Source organism: Passer domesticus, chromosome 11 (assembly GCF_036417665.1).
Source record: "Passer domesticus isolate bPasDom1 chromosome 11, bPasDom1.hap1, whole genome shotgun sequence".
NCBI lineage: Eukaryota > Metazoa > Chordata > Aves > Passeriformes > Passeridae > Passer > Passer domesticus.
Window position 1 is genome coordinate 23,796,795 of NC_087484.1, and position 27,433 is coordinate 23,824,227.

The window sequence follows — 27,433 nt, forward strand, 5'->3', positions numbered from 1 at the left end:
GAACCTGGAATTCCCCAAGCTGAGAGAAAGGACGGTGTCTGGAGGATGTTGGAAAGATATTTCTGATAGGCACTGAAAGCTTGCAAAGAATTAGCAGAGAATTAGGCTGAAATGGAGTTAGGGTGCTCAGATGGGTGTGATCAGGCTGCAGTACTTCCAGGAAGGAATGTTTAGGGGAGCCAAGCCATGGAGCTCAGCCTGGGCACAGCTGCAGAAAAGGCAACACATGACAGCAGAGCCCAGGAAACCAGGAGCTTGGAGAGGGACACCAAGGGGGCTGGGAAAATGAGGAGCAGGGACAGCTGGCTCTGTGAACCTCCAGAGCTGTGTGGGCAGCAAAGGCACTCTGCTGATACACTGAATGTGTTCTTTTCTGCCCATAAAAATGCCAATACCTGAATCCAAAGGCAAAGACAGCTTCTGAGATAGCACCAGAAAATTAGAATTTAACTTTTTACCCATCAGCAACACCAAGGGAATGTTAATAAAGAATAGAAAGAGAACTATGGGTTCACAGCTCACAGGCACAAGAAGAGCCTGGCCCTTTGAAATGTCCAGCTGCTCCCCATGCCCCAGCACTCTGCAACAAAGGCTGTCCTGGCTCCTTCCCTCGGCTCAGCCAGGAGGGCTGTCCTCCCAGGGAACCTGTCCAGCACCCAGGCATTCCCCTCGTGTCCCTCAAAGAAAGTCACATTTGACACTGCTGAGATCTTCAGACATATTCATCTGACAAAAGCGCCCAGGAATTTCAGATAAAAATATGAGATTTTGAATACTGCATGAATTCTTGCTATCTGTTGGGAAAATTGATCGTTGTACTAAGTTTTCTGTGAGAAAGAACCTAAAAAGAAATAATAATAATAGTAATGAAAAAAGCCCCAAATCCTCAGGCTGAGATACTGACCTCTAGAGAGGTCAGAAGAGATGAGATCTGAGAAAATGAAAACTATGCTGCTATTTATTCACATGGCACAATTAAGGTAGTTTGAGAAAATGCACTGAAATTTCAACACTTCTTGTAAGCTGTTACACTTTAAAATCAAGGCTGTTCACAGATTGTCTTCTTTTAAAACCAAGCCTTTTTTTTTTTTAAATTTCAGTAAGTCAGAATGTTTCATTTCTCAGTCATAATTGCTAATCAGGAAGATGTGATACAATCTGCTAAATCTCAAGAGTGCTAAGATATGAAGGGCCTTTAGCAGTGGTACAGGTAATTAAGTTTGTTATGATTTTCTATATATTCTGCAGCAGAAAATCTGATTGTTCTTTTGGCAGGGGGCCATGCCTGTTCATCTTCAAAGATGACCTGCTTTAAGTTTTAAAATAAATATTATTTAAAGTTGAAGGTAATTTTGTTTTAATAGAGCACACAACACCAATGTTGGTTTTCCATTACATACAGCAATTATTATTTTTTGCTAATAAACCATTGCACTGAAAATTTGTCTGATTTTTTTAATACATATTCAAAAGATGGAAACACTAAAGGCAGGTGATGTTAACTAAGATGACAGATCCTGTGGAGTTGTATTAACATACTGCATACTAAGAGTCTGGAGTTTTATGTCTGGCTGTAGTAAAGGGGAAGATTCGAAGAAGAGGCTTTGAAAAAGAGGAGAACTTAGCACAACTTCTTCCTAATTATTGGTATTTCTCAGCAATTTCCATGAGACATTATGAGAAACAACGTCTGTGGGAGATCTCCAGGGCTTTTGCTAGTTGACAGCAGAAGGAGAATGTTTTTTTGGAAGGATCATGGGGTTAAAGGCTCCCATTTCTCTGGACTGGAGGGAATACAAACCCTTTGTGCCACTGCTTGGGAGTTCCACATGGAATCAGAACTACCCCGACACCTGAAAAATGCCATGGGTGTTTAATACCTGCAGCAGAGCTACTCTAAACTCTCATTAGAGTCATCTCAAAGGTGATTTATTTCATTGAACAGAAATTTGCATACATCCTGATCTTAACCCTTGATGTTTCAGCCAGTGTTCCAAGTTCTCAGTGCCATTAATGCACACATGCTTCCACATCTGCTTCCAGCCAGCACATCCAATTCATTTTCTTCCTCAAGAAACTGCCTCAAGTGAAGCCCCCAAGAAAGCCCTAACCACATGAATCTCACCACTTCCTGAGATTTACTCCCAAAACTATTTGACAAGCTATTAGACTGAACTGGGAAAAAAAAAAAAAAAAAGAGATGAGTGCAAGCATGTAGCTGCTTTCCTGTACAGACAACTGCTTTAGCAGCTAAATAAAACTAATAGTACCTGACCAGTTCTCATGTAGAGGCTTTGCTAATTTACAGGCACAATTTGGATTTCTGGAAAATGCTTCCTGTTGTCCATTTTGAAATTATACTTTTGCTTTGGTAAATTATATTACTGAAGTCTCCAACTCTAACAAATATGTTAAAAATAAGCCAAACTTGGTGCACAGTATTATTAATCAGCAGTCATTTAACTTCATCAGGGTCGTGTATTTTTCCTAAAAAGTATTCACTTAAGGCAATAATCTAAATAAATTTATCTACACCCTGTAACAACCAGATTTCCTTAGCACAGACTAACACAATTGCACTACCTTAGCCAAATGAAGAATTAAAAAGAAGCATTAATGCAGCATTTTCAAGAAAAAGGTGTGAGCTTGCCAGGGGTGCATCAATTATTACATTACCACCTACTGCCTGTGAGTTTAGCCATGGTGCTTTTGATGATGGGCATTTTAAGGTATTAATGCTGGGCAATTTTCTCAAAATTCCTTTCAGGACAAATCTCCTTAAGCTCATAACATCTTAATGCTCTCCAAGAACAAAAGCCTTCAGTTCCACGAGAGCAGCGCTAATGCAGGATGCAGTTGTGAGGAGGGACTGGCACCAGACCCCTGAGAAAACAGATTACACAGCTGCTGCTTCTGTGGGGGCAGCTGGGGAGGCCAGGCAGGCAGAGAGTGCCTCATCTGCCACGGCCACACAGCCCTGCCATGGTCACACAGGTGTGGCCCTGCCATGGTCACACAGCCCTGCCATGGTCACACAGCTCTGCCATGGCCACACAGCCCTGCCTAGTCACACAGCTCTGCCAGCTGTGGCTCTGCCATGGCCACACAGCCCTGCCATGGCCACACAGCCCTGCCATGGCCACACAGCTCTGCCAGGTGTGGCTCTGCCATGGTCACACAGCTCTGCCATGGCCACACAGCCCTGCCATGGTCACACAGCTCTGCCAGGTGTGGCTCTGCCATGGTCACACAGCTCTGCCATGGCCACACAGCTCTGCCAGGATCACACAGCTCTGCCAGGTGTGGCTCTGCCATGGTCACACAGCTCTGCCATGGCCACACAGCTCTGCCAGCTGTGGCTCTGCCATGGTCACACAGCTCTGCCAGCTGTGGCTCTGCCATGGTCACACAGCCCTGCCATGGTCACACAGCTCTGCCATGGCCACACAGCTCTGCCAGCTGTGGCTCTGCCATGCTCACACAGCCCTGCCATGCTCACACAGCCCTGCCATGCTCACACAGCCCTGCCATGGTCACACAGCTCTGCCAGGTGTGACTCTGCCATGGTCACACAGCCCTGCCATGGTCACACAGCTCTGCCATGGTCACACAGCCCTGCCATAGTGACACAGCTCTGCCAGGTGTTGTTCTGCCATGGTCACACAGCCCTGCCATGGTCACACAGCTCTGCCAGCTGTGGCTCTGCCATGGTCACACAGCTCTGCCAGCTGTGCTGTGCCAGCTGTGGCTCTGCCATGGCCACCCAGCTCCACAGGCACTGCCAGGACTCTGTGTGGCCCTGCAGAGAGTCCCAAAGAGGAGATTGGCCCGGGAATGGGAAACCCTTCTGTCTCGGAAGGGGATTTATGAGCACGTCCCAAATCCAGGTACCACTGACATGTGTGACATGGGTGAAGGGAAAAGAGCAGAGGACCTGAACGCTGGCCAGGGGAGGATTTTTGACTATTTACTTTCTAAACTTGCTGCCATTTACCCAGCAGCTGTGAGCAGTGGGGCGAAGGACCATTGCAAAAACTTAAGGCTCTTTCAGGGGAACAGAGCAACCACAAAAAAGTCACCTGCACCAAAAACCAAGGCACCTATCTGCAAAATGGGGGAAAGAGCCCTTAAGTAAAGACACACCTGTGCCAGTGTTCTTCTTTGTAACAGGAGGGAACAAATAAAGAAGGATCTCTGTTTTATAATAGGCTTCTGCTTCTAAAAAATTACATTATTAAGGTGTATAATCCAAGCTAAAAAGAATGCACGAGAAAGGGATGGTGTTTGATTATGTAAGTGGTGGTGGATTACATTGCACTCCAGTGTCAGCAGAACATAAAGGAGTTGAAAACAATGATTTGATTTTTAACCAGATGCAGAGAGTTTGTCCATGGTTAGTCAGAAGCATTGTACTTTACATAAATGCCTCACAAATGGTGACACAGTAATTACAGCACCAGGAAATGGCCACTATCTGTCTGCTCTGCACTTTGCAGACTAAATAGAGATTTCATGCATAATGAATACACTTGTGTTAGCCCAATTCACTTTTTCAATATTATTTTATAAGGTGAGAATAATATAAATTTTAAATCGTTATTCAAGTGTTACATCTATTTTATCACGAGTTACATTTTTAATAAAATGCAACTTTATTTGAAGCACACATAATGTTTGCATAATCTGTGGAAGAAAATTGGCACTCTAGGAATTTATAATTTGCTTATTTCTTATAAAGCCTTTTGATGTATCCTGCAGATTGATAGGGTTTCAGTGTATTTATACAGATAGAAAAATATTTTCTGTGGTTGGGTATTTGCTCCTTTGAATAGACTTCTTTACAGTTTGCAATGCATTTTCATATAGTTTGCAAAAATAAGTTTATGATTTATCTGTAGTTTAAAAAATTCATTTCAAATCTTCTTTGATACAACACACTTCCAATTTTTGTTGTGACACAGATTATGCAAATATGCTTGACAAAGAGGATGCAAAGTGATTTTAAAGCAGCAACTCAGCTGACAGTGCCCAGGCTGCTGTGAGAGCTCAAAAGGATTGGGGGTTTACAGCCCCATGGATGGACATTGATTACTTGGGGCTTTTCTTGCATTAATGGGGAGGCTCCCACTGGGCATTTCCCAGTGATGCATTTGGGGGTGATACTGAACCACTGCTGTGTCCCCATTAGTGTCACACATCTTTTTCATTTCCTGACAAGCTGTCAGGGACCTGCTAACATGTCAGGACTCTGGAACGTGATTAAAGTGTTTTTTTCTTTTTTGGTTTTTTTTGATAAAGCTCTTTTCAGTTCATGATATCCATGTGGAGTTTATGTTGAGGCTTAAAGCAGCTTGGAGACAGCCAGTGAGTGCCTTCCTAGTCAAGTGTGGAGGACTGCACATGCAGCAGTCCTGGAGCAGGGCAGAACCTCATGGGGATGCTGCATGCAGAGGAATCTCACATGCTGCTCACCAGGGCAGGAATCCCCTCTCAGCACCCAGGGACCTGAGCAGGGAACACTGCAGATGAAAATCTGCATTCCCAACCCCACAGGATCAGGAGGCCACAGGGAACAACACACACCAATGGAGAGAGAGAGGAGGGAGTTCTTTCTTGTGCAGCCACTGAAACTGTGGAGGCAATGACTGGACTGCCTCAGGATTTCAGCTTTTCTAATTTTTCAGATCCTGCACTGCATTAGTGCACAACTCCAAACTCCATACACAGTGTTAGTTACTGCCTTCACATTTTGCTCACACAAAACAATTCCTCTGGGCCTGGGAACCCAAGGACACCCTACAGCCTCAGGACCCAAAAGTACAAACAAAAGTGAATTGGGGAGAGTAAACTGGAGGTAAATGACTTCATTAGCTGAAGCTGTAATTGGAGGATTAACCCCTGATATGTAAATGGACCAAACTTATAATTCTCTGAAAAGCTGGTGCCCATTGTCCAGCTTGGGTGCAGCCTCTGGGAGGCTGTGACTGCCCAAGGTGTGGCTGTGGAAGGCCTTGAATAAAGACCCACTTTATGCTCTGAACCTTGTCTAGCCTGTGTTCCAGGGAGCCACCCCAAGGCATCAGAGGAGGCGAGGCTGCTGAGAAGCTGTCTGGCTCTCTTACAGGCCATATTCCACCCTGTCTGAAGGGGAAACATATAAACGTGTGACAGTGCCAAGCACAGAACTGCTCTGCACTACAAGAAAAGCCTCCAAATGTGGGGCTTTGAGTACAACACAGCCTCATGACCCAGTGCCTCTGCTGATGCTCAGGGCTTTTCTTCTGCTTTGGAAAAGCAAAACCCAGGCAGCACCTGGCTGGGTCCATGCTCCAGTGCAGCCCTTGGAGGGAATGAAATCTGCAAGGACAGTGGTTGGAGAGACCCTGGCAGGCAGGGATAAGGCAAAGAACTACCAAGAAAAATCCCCTGAGGTCCATGGAATGAACACAAGTGCAGCAGGTGGTGGTCAGACTGCTGGAACACAGAGATGTTTCTCACACCAAGGACTCAACAAAATGAATGATGTTCCCATGGCTTTAATAAAAAAATTTAGAGCTCCATGAAGGGAGAAAAACTTACTTCCAGTGAACATGAGTAGTTGGTCATTTTCAAAAATAGTTATTTTTTAATGTGTGAATATAACATGAATATTTCAATTCCCAGGACTGTTCTGCAAGTACGTTTTATGATAAGTGATGAAATGTTCCTGCCTGGATGCAATTGTACTAAACTACTGTAATAGATTCTCTGCTTGAACTTGATGTATCCCAGCTTTGGGGCTGCATCCCAGTTTTGAGAGGATACTTTATTATCAATAGCTGAGTTTCAAAAGGGGCCAAGACCTGTGCAAATTAGATAAATCAGGATATCAAAAAAAGACAGTGTCACAGTTGTTTAACCTGAACCAAAGGAATTTCTGTGCTTTGGCACAGCCCAAGCTCACTGCTGCAGGGCACCATGGGCAGCACCTTTGCAGCAGCCTTAGGGTTACCACTCTGCACAGGAGGGAGAAGGGCAGCAGAATCCAATCCTTTTTTCCTTGGCTCAAACTGTTGTCTCATTAAGTCAAAAGCAAAATCCCCAGTGATAATTATTGGGTCAGGCCAAACTCTCCCATCTTGTTTTTTTTCTGGCCTTTATATTCTTTCTTGTGAATTTTAGAATGTAATACCTTTAAATCAAGAACTTTCTGGCTAAAAATATCAAGCTTACTATACATAATCATTATTATTATTATTATAAAAGCTATGTATTATTTGCAGGGGGTAAAATATTCCAGCTTGAATCAATATTTTCTCTTTTGTGTTCAAAACCTACAAAAAATATCCTCTGAAATTAACATTCTTCCAATTGCATATGTACAACAAATGTTTCCATTTTTCAAAATGAAACCTTTTCGATAGAGAAACAAATTTGTGGGTTTTTGAACAGGAAGAAAACTGCTTTCCCCCCCATCAGTTCTACTGTTTTTCTATTGTGTAAGAGATTTATCCTGATGGAGTTTAGCCCAGGGCACTGTGCTTGCCCCTCCACGTTCAGGTTACTGCAAATGTTCTTTGTGCTGTTGGAGCAGTGTCCTGCGTGTGCTGCAGCTCCATACATATTTAACCAGGCTGTTGCTTTACAAGCACATGTTCAAAAGATTTTATCTAATCAAATTTTAAATAGGAAATTACTTGTCTGACTTCACATCAGAAAGCCATTCCTTTCCCTGCTGCTGCAGATTGGGTTATTAGGACTTCACTACCAAATGGTCAGCAGTGTGTCTGAGTCACCACTCTTAATTCTGGGTATAAATATCAGATGATGATTTATTCCCAGGATGTTGCAATGCTGCAGGAGCAAATTCTCTTTAATCTCTTTAATATGGAGAGGAATGGCAAATAGTTTGAAAAGCTGAGAATTTCTAAGGTTTGCAGTTCTATCAGCTGATTTCAATGTCTCTCTCCACTTTCTGGTGATTCCAAGAGGTTTTCATGCCCACACTGACCCAGCCCTGCTCCTCTCTGTGAATTAACTGCTAACTGTGGGCAGCAATTCCATGGTAAGTGGGCTAAAGCTGTGATGGTGAGAACGTTCAATGACTTTCACAAGTAAATGGAATAAACTTTGAAGGAGTAGTTGTTCCCTCGTGTGCTTCCTGCCTCACCACTGTTCAACATTCCTACCCCATCTGGACCTCAGGTGAGAGTTCATGGTCTGCACAGTGACAGAAATGGTACTGCCTGCATATTCAAAGGTTGGAGTTTGCTCCCTAGAATACCCCCTTACAGCTTTCAGCTCTTCCAAAATGTTCATTCTGTTTCTCCTAACCAATGTGTCTCAGCCTTTTTGGGCAATGGAGCTGCCCAGACAGGTTGTTGATGCAAGGGAGGCTTGCTTGTGCAAATCACACCTGGATCAAAAATGTGCATCATTTCAGAAAGCACTAAAGCAGGAAATGGACTTAAATCTCACTGAAATGAAGACTAACCTGCAAACTTAGCAGGATTGCTTATTTAGAAGATGGACAAACTAATGTGACACAAGATACCTCAAGAGATTGAAAAAAAACCCAAACCAAAACAATTTTCTTAATTTCAAAATACCTTTTTGTCATATTCAAAGTTTGTTTGGTTCTTTATAGTTTTTTTTAATTTCAGAAATAATTCAAATTTGGCTTGACAAACTATTAGGCATTCAGAGAAGAACAAGTACAATAGGGAGATTAAAGAAGACAACCTAAAGAATGTCAGACAATCTGTCTAAATTCTAAAAGACAGGAAGACAAGGAAAAAAAAACATTTTCTGATTGTGATATTTAGGAGCCTGAAGTAGGAATAGAATGCAATTTAGAAAAATAAAGGCTTCTGATACAAGTAAACATGAGGGACAATTATTGGAGCCAATAGAGGAAACCAGACTAACAGCAGTAGGATCTTGTACCCAGCTGACTTTTCCATCACTGAGAACTATGACAATGACCCTCAGTCATCCATAATTTAGGGACTTCACCCTGTTTGTACAGCTTGAGGCTCCACTCTTCAGCACCTCATATAAACCCAGAAAGATTTCTAAATTCCCTCTTTTGCAAGTTAAATCTGGTTCCTGAGTTTAGGGCTACTGGATGATGTTACAGCCCAACACACCCTAAAAGGCCTCTGAAAGGTGTCAGCTGTTCTGTCCAAACTGGAGATTTCAGGGAAATCTTACTTGGCTGCTTTCAGGATCAAAGAACAGAAATAAACACTCCTAAAAACCAGCAGACAGGAGACACTGTGGGATAAACCAGATGCAAAATCACCTGCTGAGGAATAATGTGCTTAATCTTTGAACACTTTTCAAAAAGGTATTTAAGTACATGCAAGATCATCAGCTGGTTTAAGTTATTTTAAAGTACCTTGATCTCAAGGCAGCCAGATCCAGCCCTATAAATTCTTGATCCTGTTGATATGTCACATACTTTAGCCTGAAGTTCTGTTCTTTTTGTAGTAAATCGAGTCTAGAGCACAGAGCAGTTGTGCTGTGCTCTCTGTTACTGTAAAACTAAACTGTGCTTTCTTTCAGGGTATTGTTTTGATCCTAAATTTCTCAGCTGAGACATTCTGATGGCATATCTGCTGGCTTCAGGCACAACAGAACTCTTTTAAGGAGTCTTATTTTACCTTAAAATGGACAATCAAGGAATAGAAATCCTCTAAATGTGCACCTGGTGTACTCAAGGCAGCTTCTCCCTGAAAGCAAAGACAAAGCACCCCCACAAAACATCAGTTCAAGAGAGGGAGGGAAAACAAACCAGAGCAGTTCTTTTCCTCCTCCAGAAGAACAACAACTGCTTACGCTTTCCTTCTGAACCATAAAACAAGGGAAGCTGTCAGCAGGGAAAAACAGAAAGTGTATTTTCATTTGTCAGTAACTTTCAGCTCTATTTCCACTGCCAAGCAGCTGCACCACCTGCCTTCCACTTGTTGTGTGCAATGAGAGATGACAGAGGGCTTCTTAAAGCCTTTAAGGTTGCAGTAATTCATAACCTTACCTTAATTAACCTGGCAGAATTTACCTTTGGAAGAAAAAGGCCCAGGGATGATTTTAGTCTCTTCCTTCCCTGGAGAAAGGTGAGGAGGGAAGGTGGCAGAGGTGCAGCACAAGGACAGGAAACAATGTCCCTGTCACCTGGCTCTGGCCAGGTAAGTGCTCCTCCCTTGTGTGGCACCAAAACCAATAGGCAGGTGAACATTTGCCTTGGGCTTGCAGGATTGTTTTGATAACTTATAATTCAATGGCTTTAATATTTTAAAGGGAGTTCCATTAAATGATATGAGTTATCTCTTTTGGAGCAATTTGAAGGATCTTTCATTGTTAACTCCTCTTAATTAATTGTGGCTTTATGGCATTCTGGGGGCAGATTGCTCAGCCTTCACATTTACCCTATCACTGTGTGGCATGACTGGAGCTCTCAGGTGAATTCCTTGTCAGAAGGATGCAAACCACACATCTCACAAGGGCTCCATGTGAAGGGCTGGTTTTACTCTCTGCCTGTGAGCTCTGGGTGCCAGCCTGCTCCTGCAAAAGACATTTTCAGAAAAAAGCACCATGACTGTGGGGTCAGAGTATCTACCTGCAGAGAGCTCCCACAGCCTGAATCAAGATATCCTGCTTAATGAGTTTAACAGTGCAATTTTTCTTAGAAACCTGTCTTTCTCATATTTAACCATCAAACACCAAGGTGCTAACTTTTTGTTCCAGCTCTCTGTGGTTCAACTATGGTCCTTTTAGGACATTCAGCTTTGTGACACTTCTGTTTAAAAGAAGTCCTTTTTATTAATACCTGTGAGAAATGCTGCTGAGTGGGAACTCACTGGAAAATGAGATCAATGAGTTTTCAGTTTAGGGCTGTTTTTAAAACCCATCTCAGAAATAGATGTACACATGGAATTACTCCTGTGGAAAGTAACCAGATAAAATACTGCTGACAAGGGCAGTGAAAAATTGTTCTGCTGTAAAAAGTGTGTTCAAGGGACAGAGATTACTGGTAATATTTTTAGTATGAAGCTGGTAAAAGCTCATTACCCTTCAGTGATCTCCAGTGCAGTCCCTGATGGCTGCTTATACAGAACTCCTGCAAACACTTGAGCCCCAAATGTCTTTATTTTGATCTCTCCAATGTTTAATTTCCTCCTACAGAACATGCATTGGAAGGCTTAGGGTACCTTAAGCAACTAAAATGCTTTACCTTTTAATTTTCTCTAAATGCTGCTAAGATGAACAGAAATGTGCAGTAATTTACATTTCTCTGGTGAAATGGTAAAACTGCATTTCCCCAGTTACATTTTGCCTCTTTGAAGGCACCAGAGATAGCACCAAAGCTGTTGAGAGAGTCACAGAGCTGGCACACAGTCTGTTGTTCCTCCAGCTACTGCTCTGCTCAGCATTAGGAGAAATTCCTGCAGGGGATGAGTTTATCTGGTCGTGCAGAAAGTAATTTCTACAGCTTGGCAAAAACTCCTGTCTTGAGTGGATCTAAGCAGGAGCCCTGGTGCTGCTGGGAACTCTCACCTCAGGTCTGGGAGTGAGAATCTGAAGGAACTGAAATCCCATTCCTTTACACCTCCAATTGTCACATCAGTGCTGAGGCTGAGGAAGGTTGAGGAATGATTCTAAGCTTCTTCTTCTGTTCATTCCAAGTTAAAATTATACTAAATGACAAAAAATAACTTAACCCTGTACTGGCAGATTATAAAATAGATTTATCCAGGGACAGAGATGAGGAAACATCCTTCTATTTCTCTCTCTTTTTTTCTTCTCTTCTTCTTTCCCTTTTCAACACTACCTTCCCTTCTCTCTCAGCTGCCCTCTGATCCCAACAGCACAGAGCAGAGCCTGCAGGAAATGCCACAGCCACCCAGACAATCCCTCAGCCAGGTGAACCCAGGAGGGAATGGTGGGACACCACTGTGATATCAAAGTCACTCACCTCAGGACCAGACCTTCCAAGTTCAAATAAATAATCAAAAATCTGTATTTTTAATTGGAATTTTTCGGTTTCTCCGGTTTTCTCTGCTCCCATGTCTCCTCCCAAACTGTATCCTAAAACAGAAGCCGCAGCCTGAAATTTGCCAGCTGTGGAGCTACCACTCACTCCCCCCACACATGCTGAAGACCCTGGCAGGGTTTGCTTCTGCTCCTCTTGACAGAGGCTCATGTCTCTCTACCACCCCAAATGGCAAGCATAAGGCGGAGTTTGCCTGAAAAATCAAACTTCTGTAAGGGTTTAACCTGCTACTGTGCTGTTCTGAGGACAGAATGAGGCATTTATGCTGAGGGCAATCTAGGAATTTATAGGCTTTCTAAAAACAGAGTTGGAGATAAAATGTCTTGAGCAACAAAGGATGTGGAAAAATGGCTATGCAAGGCAGCAGGATGGGGAGGAGGTGTGATGGAGAGGTTTCTCTAGGCAGGAAGATAGAAGAGACTGAAAATGCAGCATTTCTGTGAGCCAGGATCATCTGTGAGGATGTGTGGCAATGAGAAGCTGATGAGCATGGCTGACTGCCAGCAGATATTATGATCTCAGAATATTGATGTTTTGTACTAATAATTACAAAATCAGCAGCTGTACAACTGCGTATTTGGATAAATACAAGTGTGAGAGCAGCCTGTGACACGGCGAATGGAAATGAAGTATGATTAAAATGACAGGTCACACAGTAATACTGATGCCAAGAAAAGACTGACAGGCTGGGAGAATGATAACATAATAAAGCATTAAAGAATCTTGCTATTCAAAAGGAAAAAACTGATAATGGAAACATTCATAAGCAGTCAGAGAAACGCATTAACTTTCCATTGCTTTTGAGAGCAGATACAGATCAGACAGAAGGCAGTAAGAAAAAAGAAAATTTACTTGTCTGCACTTGTAAAGGCATATTGGGGCAAAAATGCATCCTTCTCATAAACCCTAAATAATAAATCTACAAGCAGGACAATCTCTTCAGATAGTCTGAAAGATAAGCAGAAAGCTGGGGATTGTCTACACAGCCAAGAAGAAAGTCAAGAGTTGGAATCATGTCATCTGAATTCTCCAAGTAGATTTGTTATAGATTCCCACCCAGGCAATGATCTGTGACAATAATGCAGGATATTCAACTGGGATGTCCAAAATTTGAATGTTCTTGTTCAAGGGAGGGAGCTTCATGAAGGAATTAGGAAGGAATTAGGAAGAAGTACAAAATAAAACTGTTACTGGGATTAGGTAAGCACTTGGCAAAAATCACAGTAATAAAACACATTTAGGTCACAGTCATGGTCAGAGTCTGGCTGGGATGTCCCAAGATGTGTTTTTATTGAATGCCTGCACTGACAGACACAATTGAAAGTATTATAAAGTGCCTGAGGGCCAGGCACTTGTTATTCCATGGACATCCCCTGCTTTTGGGATGGGGACACAGCAGAAGCCCTTCTCTGTGGGGAACAAGGCAGTGAGCCAGGCCAAAGGAAAGCTCCGTATTTCCATTTCCCAATGATCTCAAGTTTCAAGGCATGTCAGAAGGAGTGAACACCTGTCCCACCTGAGGGCTGAGCTTGTTGAGCCACACACAGATTCTAACCTCAGAGAGGTGAATCTGGTGCAAAGAGTCAAGTTCAAGTACACACACACTTGGGGCTGTCCATTGTGTTCAGTGGAGGAGGGCCCAAGGATGGACTACACTGTATTTTCCTTCACCAGAGGACAGCTCCACTCCCTGGGACTTGGCACAATGCTGCATCAGGCTGCTCAAGACAGAAGCTGGGAAGAATTTCTGCCTTGCACAGGCTGTGTGGAACACCCAGCCTCAGACACAGGGCTCCAGGAGCACCTGGGTGTCCCCTGCAGGTGCTCGTGGACTCGTGCCCACAGTGGTGTCAGCACAGCCTTGTCACCACAGTGCTCCACAACTTCCACACAGCTGCCTTGGCCTTGCACTAAACACAGGTTTAAGCCTTCCTAAACATTTCCTCACCTTTGTTTCAGAGTGAATCACCTGATGATTTCCCTGAGCTGACCCCTAATGTTGGTTGTCATTGCTTGGGTGGGACCTCATCACAACACAGAGCTGGGAATTGGCATTCCTGGCACAGGCTTCCTTCCCACTTCTCACCAAACATTTTTCTCCTCTGAAAAGAAGGCAGCAGAGGCAGGACCCAATGTGAACCTGTTACTGCTGTCTTTTCATGAGCAGCAGGACACTCATTCCTCTCCCTCAATCCTGCAGGGCACTGAGCAATCCTTGCTCTCTCCACCACCTCCATGTAAGGGCTAAAGAACAAGGACTGACACCCTTGTGTGGACTCACATTGTGATCGGATCCACGTAAGACAATGGCTCTGTGAGCAGGCTGGGCTCAGCAAGGCTCAGCCTAAGATGCTGCTTTGCCCTTCTGCCTAGAAACCTGCAGGACTGCAGCAGGGCAAACCACAGAGCAACTTCCCCATCCACGCTCCAGATTTATACGGCTGGCTTTCCTCTTCTTCAATCTCTCCCAACAAAGCTTTGTTCCAAGATGATTCACAGATGTTGTCATTAAGAAGTTGGGACTTGCCAACAAATAACACATGGGCCTGCTTGAGAAACTGCTGTTCCCACAGCTTTCCCCAGGAAGAGATACTCAGGGTAATTGGTAAGGCCTGTGAGAGCAGCAATTATAAAGCATCTTCCACCATCCATAATTTCTGAAGAGAATCCTGGTTTCCTGAGAATTTATCTTGTTCATTTAAAAATCACGTGGATAAACACACATGATATAGAATAGTCAAGCCCATTATCATGAAAGAAGTGTTGATCTTTTCAGGTAATAGTGAATGGGTCAAGCAAAGACTTATTTGCAACAAACAAAATCCCAGCATTAGCTAATAGACAGCCATGTATCTTAATTAGAGACATAAAATAAAATGATTAATTGATATGCAGGCATGAGTCTCAAAGGCCAGGAGGTGACAAACAAAAGGACAGGACTGTACTGTGCATTGCAGGATAAGCTGAACTGCAGAGAGCAAACCCCAACCAAAAGGGAATAAAAACCAACAGAGAGACAAGGGTGTTCCAGTGACCTGGCTGGAATCATTTCTGTGCTCACCCACTCAGGACATGCTGAAATCCAAAACCCAGGAGCCCAGCCCTCTGTTAGCAGCTTGGAAAAGCAACATGGGCAGTCAGCAGGGGACCCTGTCTGGGGAGATCGCTATCAATGGCCAAGAACAGAAATGTTTCATGATGATAACCCATATATTGATTAAATTCTTGGTCGTTTAGCAGTAAGGAAAGGGCTTTTTTTTTTTTTTCAGGGAGGTGAAAAGAAATAAGCATTCGGTAGGTTTTCAAAAACTAAAAGCAATCTCAGTCTTTTGCAATGCTCTCAACACATAGAGCAGTAAATATAATTTTCATATAGTTTTGAATAAATGACAGATGTAGTACATATTTACTACACTCTCAATTCTGCAATTTAGAGGCTGACATTAACATATTTTCCTCTGTTTTTCATGGGCCTGTTGTTAAAAGCACGACTGCTTTGCCAGAAAGCTGGTGTTTGGAAAGGCTTTTATTCCTTTTTCACTCCTTTTGTCCTGCTGTGTGACTCCATGCTCTGACATGCCCCAAAGAGCTCAGTGGCATTTCACAGCTCTCCTTGTGTCTCACTGACACCTGTGAGGACATTCCCACTGACTTCACCACCCTTCAAACCAGAGATTTGGGATTTGGCTTTAGAGCCAATTCACCACCCAATTTCCAGGCAAGCAGGGAACAGGCAATGCTGTCATGTTCCACTTCCACAAAACCATGGGTAGATAGACTGGATGAGTTTAAAGCTTAGGAAATACAAGTTCACAGGCTGTGCAACTGCCAACATCATCTCACAGACATGCAGCAAGGGGAAATTCAACTAATCTGATGTTTGTTTTTCTTTAACATTCTATTAAAGCAAAGCAGCTCCATAATGAGATTACTGCATTTTATCTCTTAATTGTATCCAGATATGGAAAAGAGATTTACTGCTAGTGGCTTGTATACAGTACAATATTTTAAAGCTAATTATGATAGAGCATTACTATTGTCACACAATGAAATACTTATTCTTCTGTTATGAATCAATACCATTTTCTAAAATTTATTGTCACTACCTTTTTAATTGGATATACACCCTGCTAAATTCTGAAACAGACAGTTATATAAATATAATTCTTTTAAATCCAGGATGATATCAGCATAAAATATTTTAATTAAATAGACTGCAAAAGAGGAGAAAAAGTAATATTAAGTAGCTTTCCATTATTAAAGCCAGATGAAAGTCAAGTCTTGAAAGCATTCAAGTTTTTATTTTTTAACTCCACTACTGTCCATGGAAGCATGGATACATATCCTCCCCAAAGGGTGTACTAACAGTTTGATTGTTCATTGAAGACTACCAAGCACCTGGCTTTTGTTTCTATTACTCCACACAGAGAGGAAATCATATTACAGTATTTATCTTCCTAAATCCCTGGGGTCTAAAACCTCTACAAGTATTTTCTTTACTTATGGATGAAATACAGTAAACAATTAAAAAGTTAAGCAAAGAGTTTTAAAATAGCATTGTATCCAAGTTCCTTTGTTCAAAAATATTGGTGAGTAGATGGTGAAAACCTCTGCTTGATCTGTCAGTTGTAATTACTTAACAATTTTTAAAACCAGTGTCCCTATATGATTATACCCTCATCACACAGGTCATCAATGCAGACTAAAATTCAGGTATTTATAAGCTGGTACTGCAATTACCTATAACACATTGCACACAGTCCAAAGTACATCTTTAAGGTTGATTTTCTTGAACAAATATTCACAACAGGGACAGCTGAAGTCTTGACCACAAGCTGATCACAGCATGTTTGCAAATCTTATCTGAGTATGAGACACCTCCTCCCCCTCTCCACTCAGTGGCAGAGGGACAAGGAAAAGGCATTTGTTGATCTCAGCAGAACCAAACAGCAGTTTTAAACCTACCTGAGCTCCAGCCATCCCAATGACCATTGTTTTCAGCACTCTCATACCTGTATTTCCTGTATTTACACATCCAACCCACATTATATTTACAGTATGGTAAATTAAACCACTTACATTTTGATGAGGTAAAATGAATCAGAACTTAGAGATGAGGTAAATCAATAATATCAAGTATTTAGAAACATCTAACTTTTTATTAAGTTACTGAAAGAATTTAACTACATATTATATTGCCAGCATGTTGGTGGAAGTTGGTAAGATATTGAAGCTGATTCTACACTTGATGACATATTATCCAAGTAATTTAATGAATAAATATTGCAGAATGCAATGTCTGAGACTATCAAGAAATTTCATTTAACCAGCAGCTCACCACTAAGGAAAAACCCCACAGTATTCCTTATGTTTTTTTTTTTAAGAATATATACATTGAGCCAACTCTGGGTTATCCTTCAGTATGGTTTTGCAATAAATAAATGTTTATGTTAACACTTAGCATACTCTATAAGGTTACCAATTTTCTATTTATCTGAAGGGCCCACATTATATAGGAAGACTCTTCAGCATTCCTGTGATCCAGATTTCACTGCAGACATTATTCACTCTATATAAAGTCTTTTATCTGTATGCCAAGTGTTAAATTATATTGGGTTACTCTCTGTATCATTCTAACTGCAGCTCTTCACAGATTAAGATTCAAATCCTTTGAATTTAGTAGGATTTTGACAGCAATTCAAGCAGTGTCTTAGCTCTGTCCACCTAATTGTGACACAGGAATTTCAAAGCTCTCCAAGTGCCTAGAGAAGCTGTGTTTACCTGCCGTGTGCATCCTGTCCCCGGATCCTTGGCAGCCATCCTCATCATCACAGTCTCCACTTGACTCCATGTCCTCACTCCTTCCAGCCCCACTGCCAGCATCCCGGGGACCCCATCTCTCCAGCTTCAACTTTGCCTTCTCAGCATCCAGCTGAAATGGAAGAGTGACAAAGCAACCATGGTCAGAGTGTTCACACAGCTCCCACCCCTGGCATCCATCTGGTTTATACAGCAACAAACACTCTCTCATGCACTTTCAAGAGCAGCTCCTCAAGTTGGGGGCTGTTTCTGGCAATGGCATTCAAATATTCTGCAATAACAGAGTATGCAACCAAATGTTCTGCAGTGTAGATGTCCAGGGGCACTTATCAAACTTTTAATTGAAAACATCACATCTACCAGCACCACCACAGGGAGTGCTGTTCCTACAGCTGGGGAGTCTTTGCTTCTTTTCTGCCAGAGTCAGGATTAAATGTGTGAGATGGAATTTATTGTTTGGACTCAGATGTTTATTAGTTCTTATCCATGTTACAGTTTCACAAACCCTGAGTTCTGCAGCACTTCACTCTAGTAAACTAAAAATGGAGCCCCATCTCTCTCTCTAGAAGTCCTTTTAAGGATAAACTGTCCAATTAAGAAATGACACCTACATTATTTTTACTTTTCACCCAATAACCAACCAGCCTTGACTCACAATGGGGACTTTTTTATCCAGTTACACACAACCACCCAAACTCATGGAGAAGAAGTGAAGAAGAAGGACCAGACTCTGCCCTAAAACCTCCATCTTGCTTTATAGATATTACTATATTCTAAAACCTTAAACTCTAAATTTTCCACCCTGTGATATCACACACTTCTATTCAAACCATACACCCACAATCCCAGTGCTGTCATTCAATTTTGGAAGCCTTCTCCATGGCCTCAGGTCAATGCAGTGTTCTCTTGGGGGTCACTGCCTGTCAGCACAGAAAGTCTGAAATTCTCAGCAACCAGGGTTCCCACATACAGCTTTTCCTTTGCCAAGCACAGTTTGGGGAACACTTGTTAACAATCTGCTAGCTGTCCAAGTACTCGTTTTGAGGGATTTATAGTTGAAGACCATGACAAACTTCACAGCTGAGGGCATTTGCTACTTTTCATGATGGGCTCGGTCACCTTAAAACCTTGCCCCTGGATGTAACTTTTAAGATGCTGCCATTTAAGATGTCTGTTCAACTGCAAGTTGTTCATCAGATTTCACTTGAAATATTTCCAGGACTGAGCATAGAATAAGAAAACCTTTTCTAAAATAAATCTGAATCTATCACACCAGGTCATGCTTGTTCTAACAACATATTTAACCCCCAACACTCAGCTTTTTGATGTTTAGATAACTCTTTCTCCTGCTGTCATAATGAACAGCTGCCTACTAGTAGCACTGTGGAAATAAATGACTTTTCAGCTCACTGGTTGTTCCAAAAAAATAAAAAATCCCATTTCCTTGTGAGTGAATCTAAACCCAGCCCATGCAGATCACACCAAGAGCAGCACTACCTGGGGGAAAGAAAAAAACCAAACCCAAATGGCTTAGACTAATCAATTATGTTATGAGGCAAATATTCATCAAGCAAGGATGGTCCAGCAGAAGCCTGAACCTCTCCCCCACACCTGAGGAGCTCTGACCAAATGGAAAGACTGTACTGCTCTCAAAGCCTCTGCAGTGGATCTATCCAACACCCTTCAGAACAAGTATCTCCCTCCCGAAGTACTCCTAAAGTACTCCAGACCCATTTCAGGCTTTGTGATCTGCTTCATCCCAGAGGACTGATTGTTCTTGGTACTGAGCAAAATGCACCTGGAAATGTAAAACTCTGGAGATTCAAACACTACAAAGGAGCTGTTCTGGGAGCTGTGGGTGAACTGGAGCACAGGGCTAACACAACTGTATTAACTGGGCTGAAAGGATGGTGGTGGGTGCAGCAGTTTCTGTGTAGTGGGAAGCTTTGTGTCACAATCTCCTTCTTCAGGTGCTGGAGCTGCCATCCTCCACTCCGGGGCAGACGAACGCTTGGAGCAGAGATCTGGTTCTGTGGAACAACAGATGCCATCTTGTACAAGGCAGAACTCAGGAAATTCTGCACCCTTTCACTGAAGAGCTCAGTTTGCTCCTTCTGAAGACACAAATAACTGCAGAGTGCAGTGGGAAGATCAGTAAGTGGGAGGAGAGGGTATGGACTTGAGTGGGGAGGCACGTTGAACACTCTCTAATTGTTACTGCATGTCTGGTTTTTATAAACAAGTTGCTTAATGTTGAGCCTTGGTATTCACAGCCATAAAGACTGATGTCACAGCAACACAAAACAGCATTTTTGTTAAACAATTGGAAAATTTTGCCTATGAGGGAGAAAGATAACTCAGTTCTTTTACAAATTTATTGTGTCCTGGTCATATTAGAAAAGACTCATCCATTCTTAGTTATAATTCTTCAGAATGAAAAGAAATGGCTAAGTGGCAAACAGAACAGACGCAGAATTTAATAAAGGCTTTTAATGACTGTTTGCAAGTCAGAGCAGAAATGTTTACTGCCTGTTAAGGCACTCTTCCTTTGCAAAGATCTGATTTCATTCATTGCCCGTGGCTCAAATCCTGACCTCTGCTCAAGACAAGCAATACTTGAACTAAATGGGCCTCAGCTCCAAGGAGGAAGCTGAGCTTTCCAGCATGGTGCACTGCAGCATTTCTGGGTTCTGGTGCCTTCACTGCAGCAAGAGAGGAGCTGGAGTATTGTAAATGCAAGGCCACTGAAGAAGGAAGAAATTATGAGGAGGACTCCATCTTATCAGAAGGTTAATTTATTACTTTATTATACTATATTATATTAAAGAATACTATACTATACTTAAGAATACAGAAAGGATACTTACTGAATGCTAAAAAGATAATAATAAAGACTTGTGACTCTCTCCAGAGTCCTGACACAGCCTGGCCCTGACTGGCCAAAGAGTGAAAACAACTCCCAGCAGAATCCAATGGAACAATCACCTGTGGGTAAACAATCTCCAACCACATTCCACATGAGCACAACACAGGAGAAGCAAATGAGGTAAGAATGGTTTTCCTCTTCTCTGAGGCCTCTCACTGCCTTTCAGCTTCCCAGGAGAAAAACCCTGGGCGAAGGAATCATGTTCAGAGAATGTGAATGGCACACTGGAGCTGAGTCTCCTCTGTATCTCTGAAGGTGCATCCAGCCCTTCCTTGGCTTGCTAGCAGAGAGGGGCCACCAAATTACCCTGAGAACTGATATCTATGTTCACCATTATCACTTTACATCAGCTCAGGTGTGACCTACCAACCCTTTTCACCTTGGATACCCTTTCCCAGCCTCTTCACAACAGGGCTTTTATGTCCTGTGGCTCACCCAGAGCAATGGACCAGAGCCTGACTGTACATCAGTAATGCTTTATCTATGAACAACTCATTCCAGGAGATGAGGTAATGTAGCCATTTTAGCTCCAGACACACCAAGCATCCCTGCAGAAAGGCAATGTCACCTTTTCTCAGTGACTTGTGACCCAGAATCCTTAACTTTTCCACATTCTGAAGGCACAGCTCTCCTTTGGCTACTGCCACAGGACTCCAGTGAGATCAGTGTTTCAGGGCAATAGCAAAGCTTATGGCAGCATGTTCCAGCCTCCTTTTTCACAGTGTAACAGAAACCTGTCTCAAAGGCCTGAGACTGCACCCTGGAGGTGTTTAAAAAAGCCTGGACATGGCACTCAGTGCTATGGTTTAGTTGGTGAGGCGGTCTTAGGGCATAGGTTGGACTAGATGACCTTAAAGGTCTTTTCCAACCTAGATCATTCTGTGATTCTGTGAAAATAGCACTGACTGCATCAGGATGGACTGGGATGGTGGAGCTTTAGAAGACCATAATGGAAAACATTAGCCACCACTTTTTCCTCTCTGGTCCCAGGGGTTGGCTGTGGGCAGGGAATGCCTGCTGCTCTGTGGCTGTGGAACTGCAAGGTCTCCAGCAGAGAAGCTGGAGGTCACCTGAAGGTTCAAGGTCATCTTCAGAGACAGCCTGGCAGACACAGATCGGTTAGAAACCTTGAACAATTCTCCAGGCTGCTGCCACCAAGCACAAATCCTCCTGCTTCCCTGGATGGCTGTGGGGAGAACCAGAGTGCCTTGTCCCTATTTAACACTGGGGAGTACAGATTGGACTCAGATGGGGCATTTCTATCACTGCTTAAGAGCCACTCTTAAAAGGCCTTATTTTGGTGGCTCTTTCCCTGCCAGCTGACAAATGGTGCCATCCAGCCACTCTGGCAACTCTGCACAACAGCTCCTGCCTGGCAGTGCCCTGTTCTGAGAATTGATGCCTCAGTTAAATAATTGCAATGAATTTCAGGCTGGGCCCTGGAGCTTGTGCCTTTACCTTCAAAAAGCACAAGATACCTGCTGCCTAAGATTCCAGGGAATACTGCAATCTTAACGGCTTAAAAATTAAGTCTTCAAGTTTTCGCTATATGTGAAAGAATTTTTTTCCCTCTTGAAAAGGTTATATAAATAGATCAATAAGATTTGTACAGTCCAACTGGAAACTAACTCAAATCAGGAATTTTCCCATCTGCAATAAGCTTTGGATCAGGTACATAAACCTCTGAAGGGCTTCTGAGAAACTATATACTGCTTCTGTGGGGAAGTTTTAGTGTCTGTATCTGACTCAGCTGAAAGCAAAAATCACATATTACCATTCAGCTGTGAGTCAGACACAGATGACTCTGCTGCATGGATTTTATTTATTCCAGCAAAGGTCCCAACCTTAAATGACATTAAAAAAACCCCATGTTCCGCTGACATAAGGTTTTCTGGAGAAGAAAGAATTCATAGGAGAGTGGCTCCTGTCTTTCTCCCCTATTAATACTTCATGATGTAGCACACACATTCCCAGTCACATGAAAGAGTCCTTCAGACTTCAGAGGCTTCAAAGAGCCCCTGACACACAACCCCTGAGCTCTCCACAAGTCTAACCCTAATTCTCCCACTCAACACAGGTGTGGCAGAGTACAAATTCATTATCAAGGTTTTTCATGAAGCCATGCTCCACTTGAATACTTCCACACCTTAATGAAATAGTAACTGCTTCACTCCATGAAAGCCATTGTAGAAAAAGGTGCCAATTTCTATCTGTTTCATTGATCAGTCTATTTGCATCATATATGTATGTGTATGACTTCAAGCTGTAGGATAATAACCCCATTTTATCAGAAAATAGGTTTTAAAAGTTTATTTTACACCACAGTTTCAGACTTCTCAGGTCAGTGAACACACAACAATGAAAATATTCTCTTTGAATAAAGCCACTTAGAAGTTGTGTGCTTGGAATATTCAGAGAGAAATTCCATAGAATAATTGTTCCAGAGGGATTTGGTAATTAGTTTTCTACATGACAGATTGCACTGTGAATGCTTTTTCCTTCTGAGGAGCCAGCTCTGAGGTGAAATGTGACTTGTGTCCACTCGCCATGTGAGCACACCTATCATTCTCTGGTGTTTCCAGTGGGAGGAAAAAACAGCTGATTGTACACTGCATTTAAAAACTGTAAGCTTAGCATATTTTTTTCTCAAGGTACTTATAAGTAGCTGCCTTTTTAAAAGTGCTTTAGTGACATAAATATGATTTGCAGAGACAAAGGTTTTGCCAGCTTATGCACAAATAATACACAAAGCCTCATCTTGAAAAGAGCCATAAATGACTCAATCCTCCCATTCATTTCTTTAAAAATAAAAATAAAAAATCCTTTCTAAACCATTATTAGGTCAGAAATGACTACAACTGGAAGAGACAATGTGCCTTTGTTTTTGGCCTGTTATATACATTTTTTGTTAGGAACTGACATACTGCTTTAGGCATAAAGCTGCATTTTACTGGTGCCTTGTGACTGAACAGATGTTCTGTCATTTCACAAAACAATAGCAACATAACAAATTTTAGACATAACTGCCATATATATGCTTATTCCAAGAGGGACCTCTCTGAGATAACATTTATGGCTCATTTTCCTCCACATATGCCCTTATCTCCTTTATAAAAGCATTTGGCAGTTGCTTTCTTTTCTTCTTTTCATATTATCTAGCACTCATCTATTACAACTTAAGTAAGGAAAATAAACTTATTTAGCTTCAATTTTGTCAGACATTTTCCTTGGTTCATTCTTCCTTTGTCTCTATTTCACAGAAACCCAAAGAGGCCTGATGAATTATCCCCTTCTAGTTTCTTCAGGAAGTAGTACAGCTCAAGGAGGTTTCTCCTGCTGTCACCATGAACAGCTGCCTACTAGCAGCACTGTGGAAATAAACGATTTTTCAGCTCACTGGTAGTTCCAAAAAAGCTCCAAAATCCCCTTTTTAACAGAAGGGAACAGACATCCAACCTTCTGCAGCAACCAACACCCCCAGCCCTCCTTCTGCTGTTTATTCAGATCCTTCCAATAACCTTTCATTACATCCTGTTTCACTAGTCACCTGGACACATTACAATAATTAAAATGAACAGCTATACATAATTTGTGGGGCACACTTACGGGCTGACAATGGCTTTGGAATTTTATCCACTTCCCTCCAGAGCAGACCTTTTCAGCTCAGGAACTGGACCAACACTGGTAAATTCCTTTGTTCTGTGGTTTTCTCCCCAGCCTAAGCACCTCACATTTACATACACTGATATTTGTAGTTATTGTCTGTGCCTATGCTCCTAGAATAGTACACATTTTATATGCACTGAAGGGAAGGCTCTCTTGAGGCACATGGAAACATGCTAAGTGCAAGTCTCAGAAAGTGGGGCCCTGGTGTATTTGTGGGGTGCCCTCGTGGCAGGGAGGAATGATGAATTGACCCCATGCTCTCAGAAGGCTAATTTATTACTCTATGGTACTATATTATATTAAAGAATACTATACTAAAGAATGCAGAAAGGATACTTACAGAAGGCTAAAAAGTTAATAATGAAAACTCGTGACTCTCTCCAGAGTCCTGACACAGCCTGGCCCTGATTGGCCAAAGAGTGAAAACAACTCCCAGCAGAATCCAATGGAACAATCACCTGTGGGTAAACAATCTCCAAACACATTCCACATGAGCACAACACAGGAGAAGCAAATGAGATAAGAATTGTTTTCCTTTTTCTCTGAGGCTTTTCACGTCCCAGGAGTGAAATCCTGGGCAAAGGGATTTTTCAGAAAATGTGAATGCCAGAGGGGCCAACACCTTCTTTTGCCCTCTGCCTTAGTGTATCTCCACAGAAATTTCGAAGTTCTTTTTCCATTTTTAGCAATTTTTTCCCCCAGGTTTTTCTTATTTGTTCTCCCATCAAGTTTCTCAGAATAATCCTACCCTCTCTGTATTGGTTTGGGACATTGCAGCTCCCCATAGAGCCACCTTTTGGATAAACTGCACCAGTTTCTGGTTGAGCAGGACAGGCTTACAGGTCCTGCAGCAGGAGGGACACAGGGACAGAAAGTTTCTTTGGGACCACTGCATGTGGTAGGGCAAATGACACAGCTGCTTCTAATATCTTTTCCATGTTGTTTTTCATCTTCTGCTTCATTCTAGGATTATTTTGTTCCAAGTATTTTGATTATTTGACCAACCTTCCCACAGTTTCTGAGCATCTCCAGTAGGAGCTGTACATTTTCTGGGAAGGTCAGGACTTGTTTTCTGATTTTATCCATCTTTTTAAGCCAAAAAGATGTTGGAATTGGTGTTTTGATTTGTTTTGACTTGCTTTTATTCACATCAAATCACTAAATTACTGCTTTCAGAAACAGCATCTGTATTCCTACAATGGCTTTAGATTCTTATGGTTTCACTGGAAGTTTCTTGCAAACATTCCTTTATTTTCTCTATGTTTCCCTCCTAATTTTATAGCCCTAGCTTCTCCACACATACTTTCCATCCTCTGTCATTGAGGCTTTGTATTTGCCCACATCTGTCTCTACCTGTGATTCCTTTTTACTCTCCTGGTTTATGCAGATTGACTCATTAACCTCTTCCTGATGTTTTTATTGCCAGGTGACACACTGGATACCTACAAATCCACACTTTCACTTATCTTTGACTACTTTTCATTTCTTCTGAGTCCTTCCTCCAGCCTGGCTGAGTCTCTCTGATTTCCTGGACATTCAACTGCAGATCCATACTCCAGAGCAGAGGAGCAAAAAGCATTTCTTTCTTCCTGGTTGGATTACAAATGTTTCAGCAGGAATCTAAAGATGGTTTTTAGAGATTCACTTTGTTACGCTGCCCTATTAATGCTTCTACTTTTGCAGTTTAAGGTTTCTGTTTTCCAGCTGCTTATCCAAGGTGAGCCAGGAGACTGCTAGCACCAGAAGCAGCTCAATATTCACTGAATTAAATTACACCAGCTACAAATGTTCTCATATTTACTGATTTCACTGTGAAGGAGCAACAAGAATGTGCACTCACAGAATTTTACACTATTAGCAAGAGCTTCATAGTAGCAGTTTGGGTAAAATGTCACCCAAAAAGCACTAATTGTGACTGATTGCAAAATGAGCACAAGTTAAAAAAAATACTTATTCCGGTTAATAATGTGCTTAAACAGATGTCTAAAGAAAAGAAAGAAAATCTGATTTAAATTCAGCAAGTCAATTGGAGCAAGGAAGCAGCAGACACCTCTCCTTGATGTCTGGTCTTGGTGTTGGGCTGTAACTTTTTGGTATTTTGTGATGCATCAAAGAAGATCCTTCTGATCTGGTACCTAACATGCCTAACTCAGATGTAGATATTGGGTTAGTCCCTGCCACAGGTGTGAATTTCACCTTCAGACAGAAAATGTAGCCCAGTGTTGCCCAAAAACGTAACTGGCTTTTTAAGCTGCAGTACATGTTGTTTGAAAATAGAGCATATGGCAAAAAAATCTGTCATGTTACACTGAAGACTGTCTGCATCTTGTTAAGGTAAAAAAAGAGGTAAACAATTGCAATAAAATTGTAATATTTGCTAATAAAAATGTAACATAAACATAATTACTGGTGAGGAATAGGCAGTAGTTGCTTACAAAAGACTTTGGATTCTTCAAAGTAGTTCACTTCGGGGAAAAAAACCTCTTTAGATGGCATAGTGTGCTTTTTTCCAAAAATACAACCTGCTTACAAAAGACCTTTTACCCTTCAAAATAGTTCATTACTTGGGAGAGGGTCTGTTTGATGCAACAGTTTCAGAGGCAGAGGGCTGCTGCGAGTGCCCACAAGGTAGCGAGAATTATATAAAAACCCCAGAAGTTAGGTTTAAAGATTAAGAAATTGTAGGTATGTCTGGCTTTTTTCAGTGGGCTCTTGCTTCCCTCTCAGATCTCTGTGCACGATATTCACTACAGCACGGCCCAAATTCCAAGTGTTGTATAGATAAAATATACTAAGATATACTACTTATATAAAATATACTATATATTATATAAAATGTTTTAATATAAAATATTATACAAAAATATACTATATTAACTATATATACACTATATTATACTATTTTAAATATATAAAATATTATATATATATAAACTATCCTATATTTTAGTTAGTAAAATACACAAAGAGCCTGAGAAGACCATGCAGAA

General features: G+C 41.9%; 1 protein-coding gene across 5 annotated transcripts in view; it reads right to left on the reverse strand.

Annotated features, from left to right (window-relative positions):
- LOC135309655 (glypican-5-like) overlaps positions 1-27,433 on the reverse strand; it is a 381,061-nt gene that overhangs the window by 77,402 nt on the left and 276,226 nt on the right. For all 5 annotated transcript variants that reach the window (XM_064435855.1, XM_064435854.1, XM_064435853.1 and 2 more), the window contains one exon: positions 17,813-17,963. In XM_064435855.1, the coding sequence (XP_064291925.1) occupies positions 17,813-17,963 (151 nt within the window). The remainder of the gene's footprint in view (positions 1-17,812; positions 17,964-27,433) is intronic.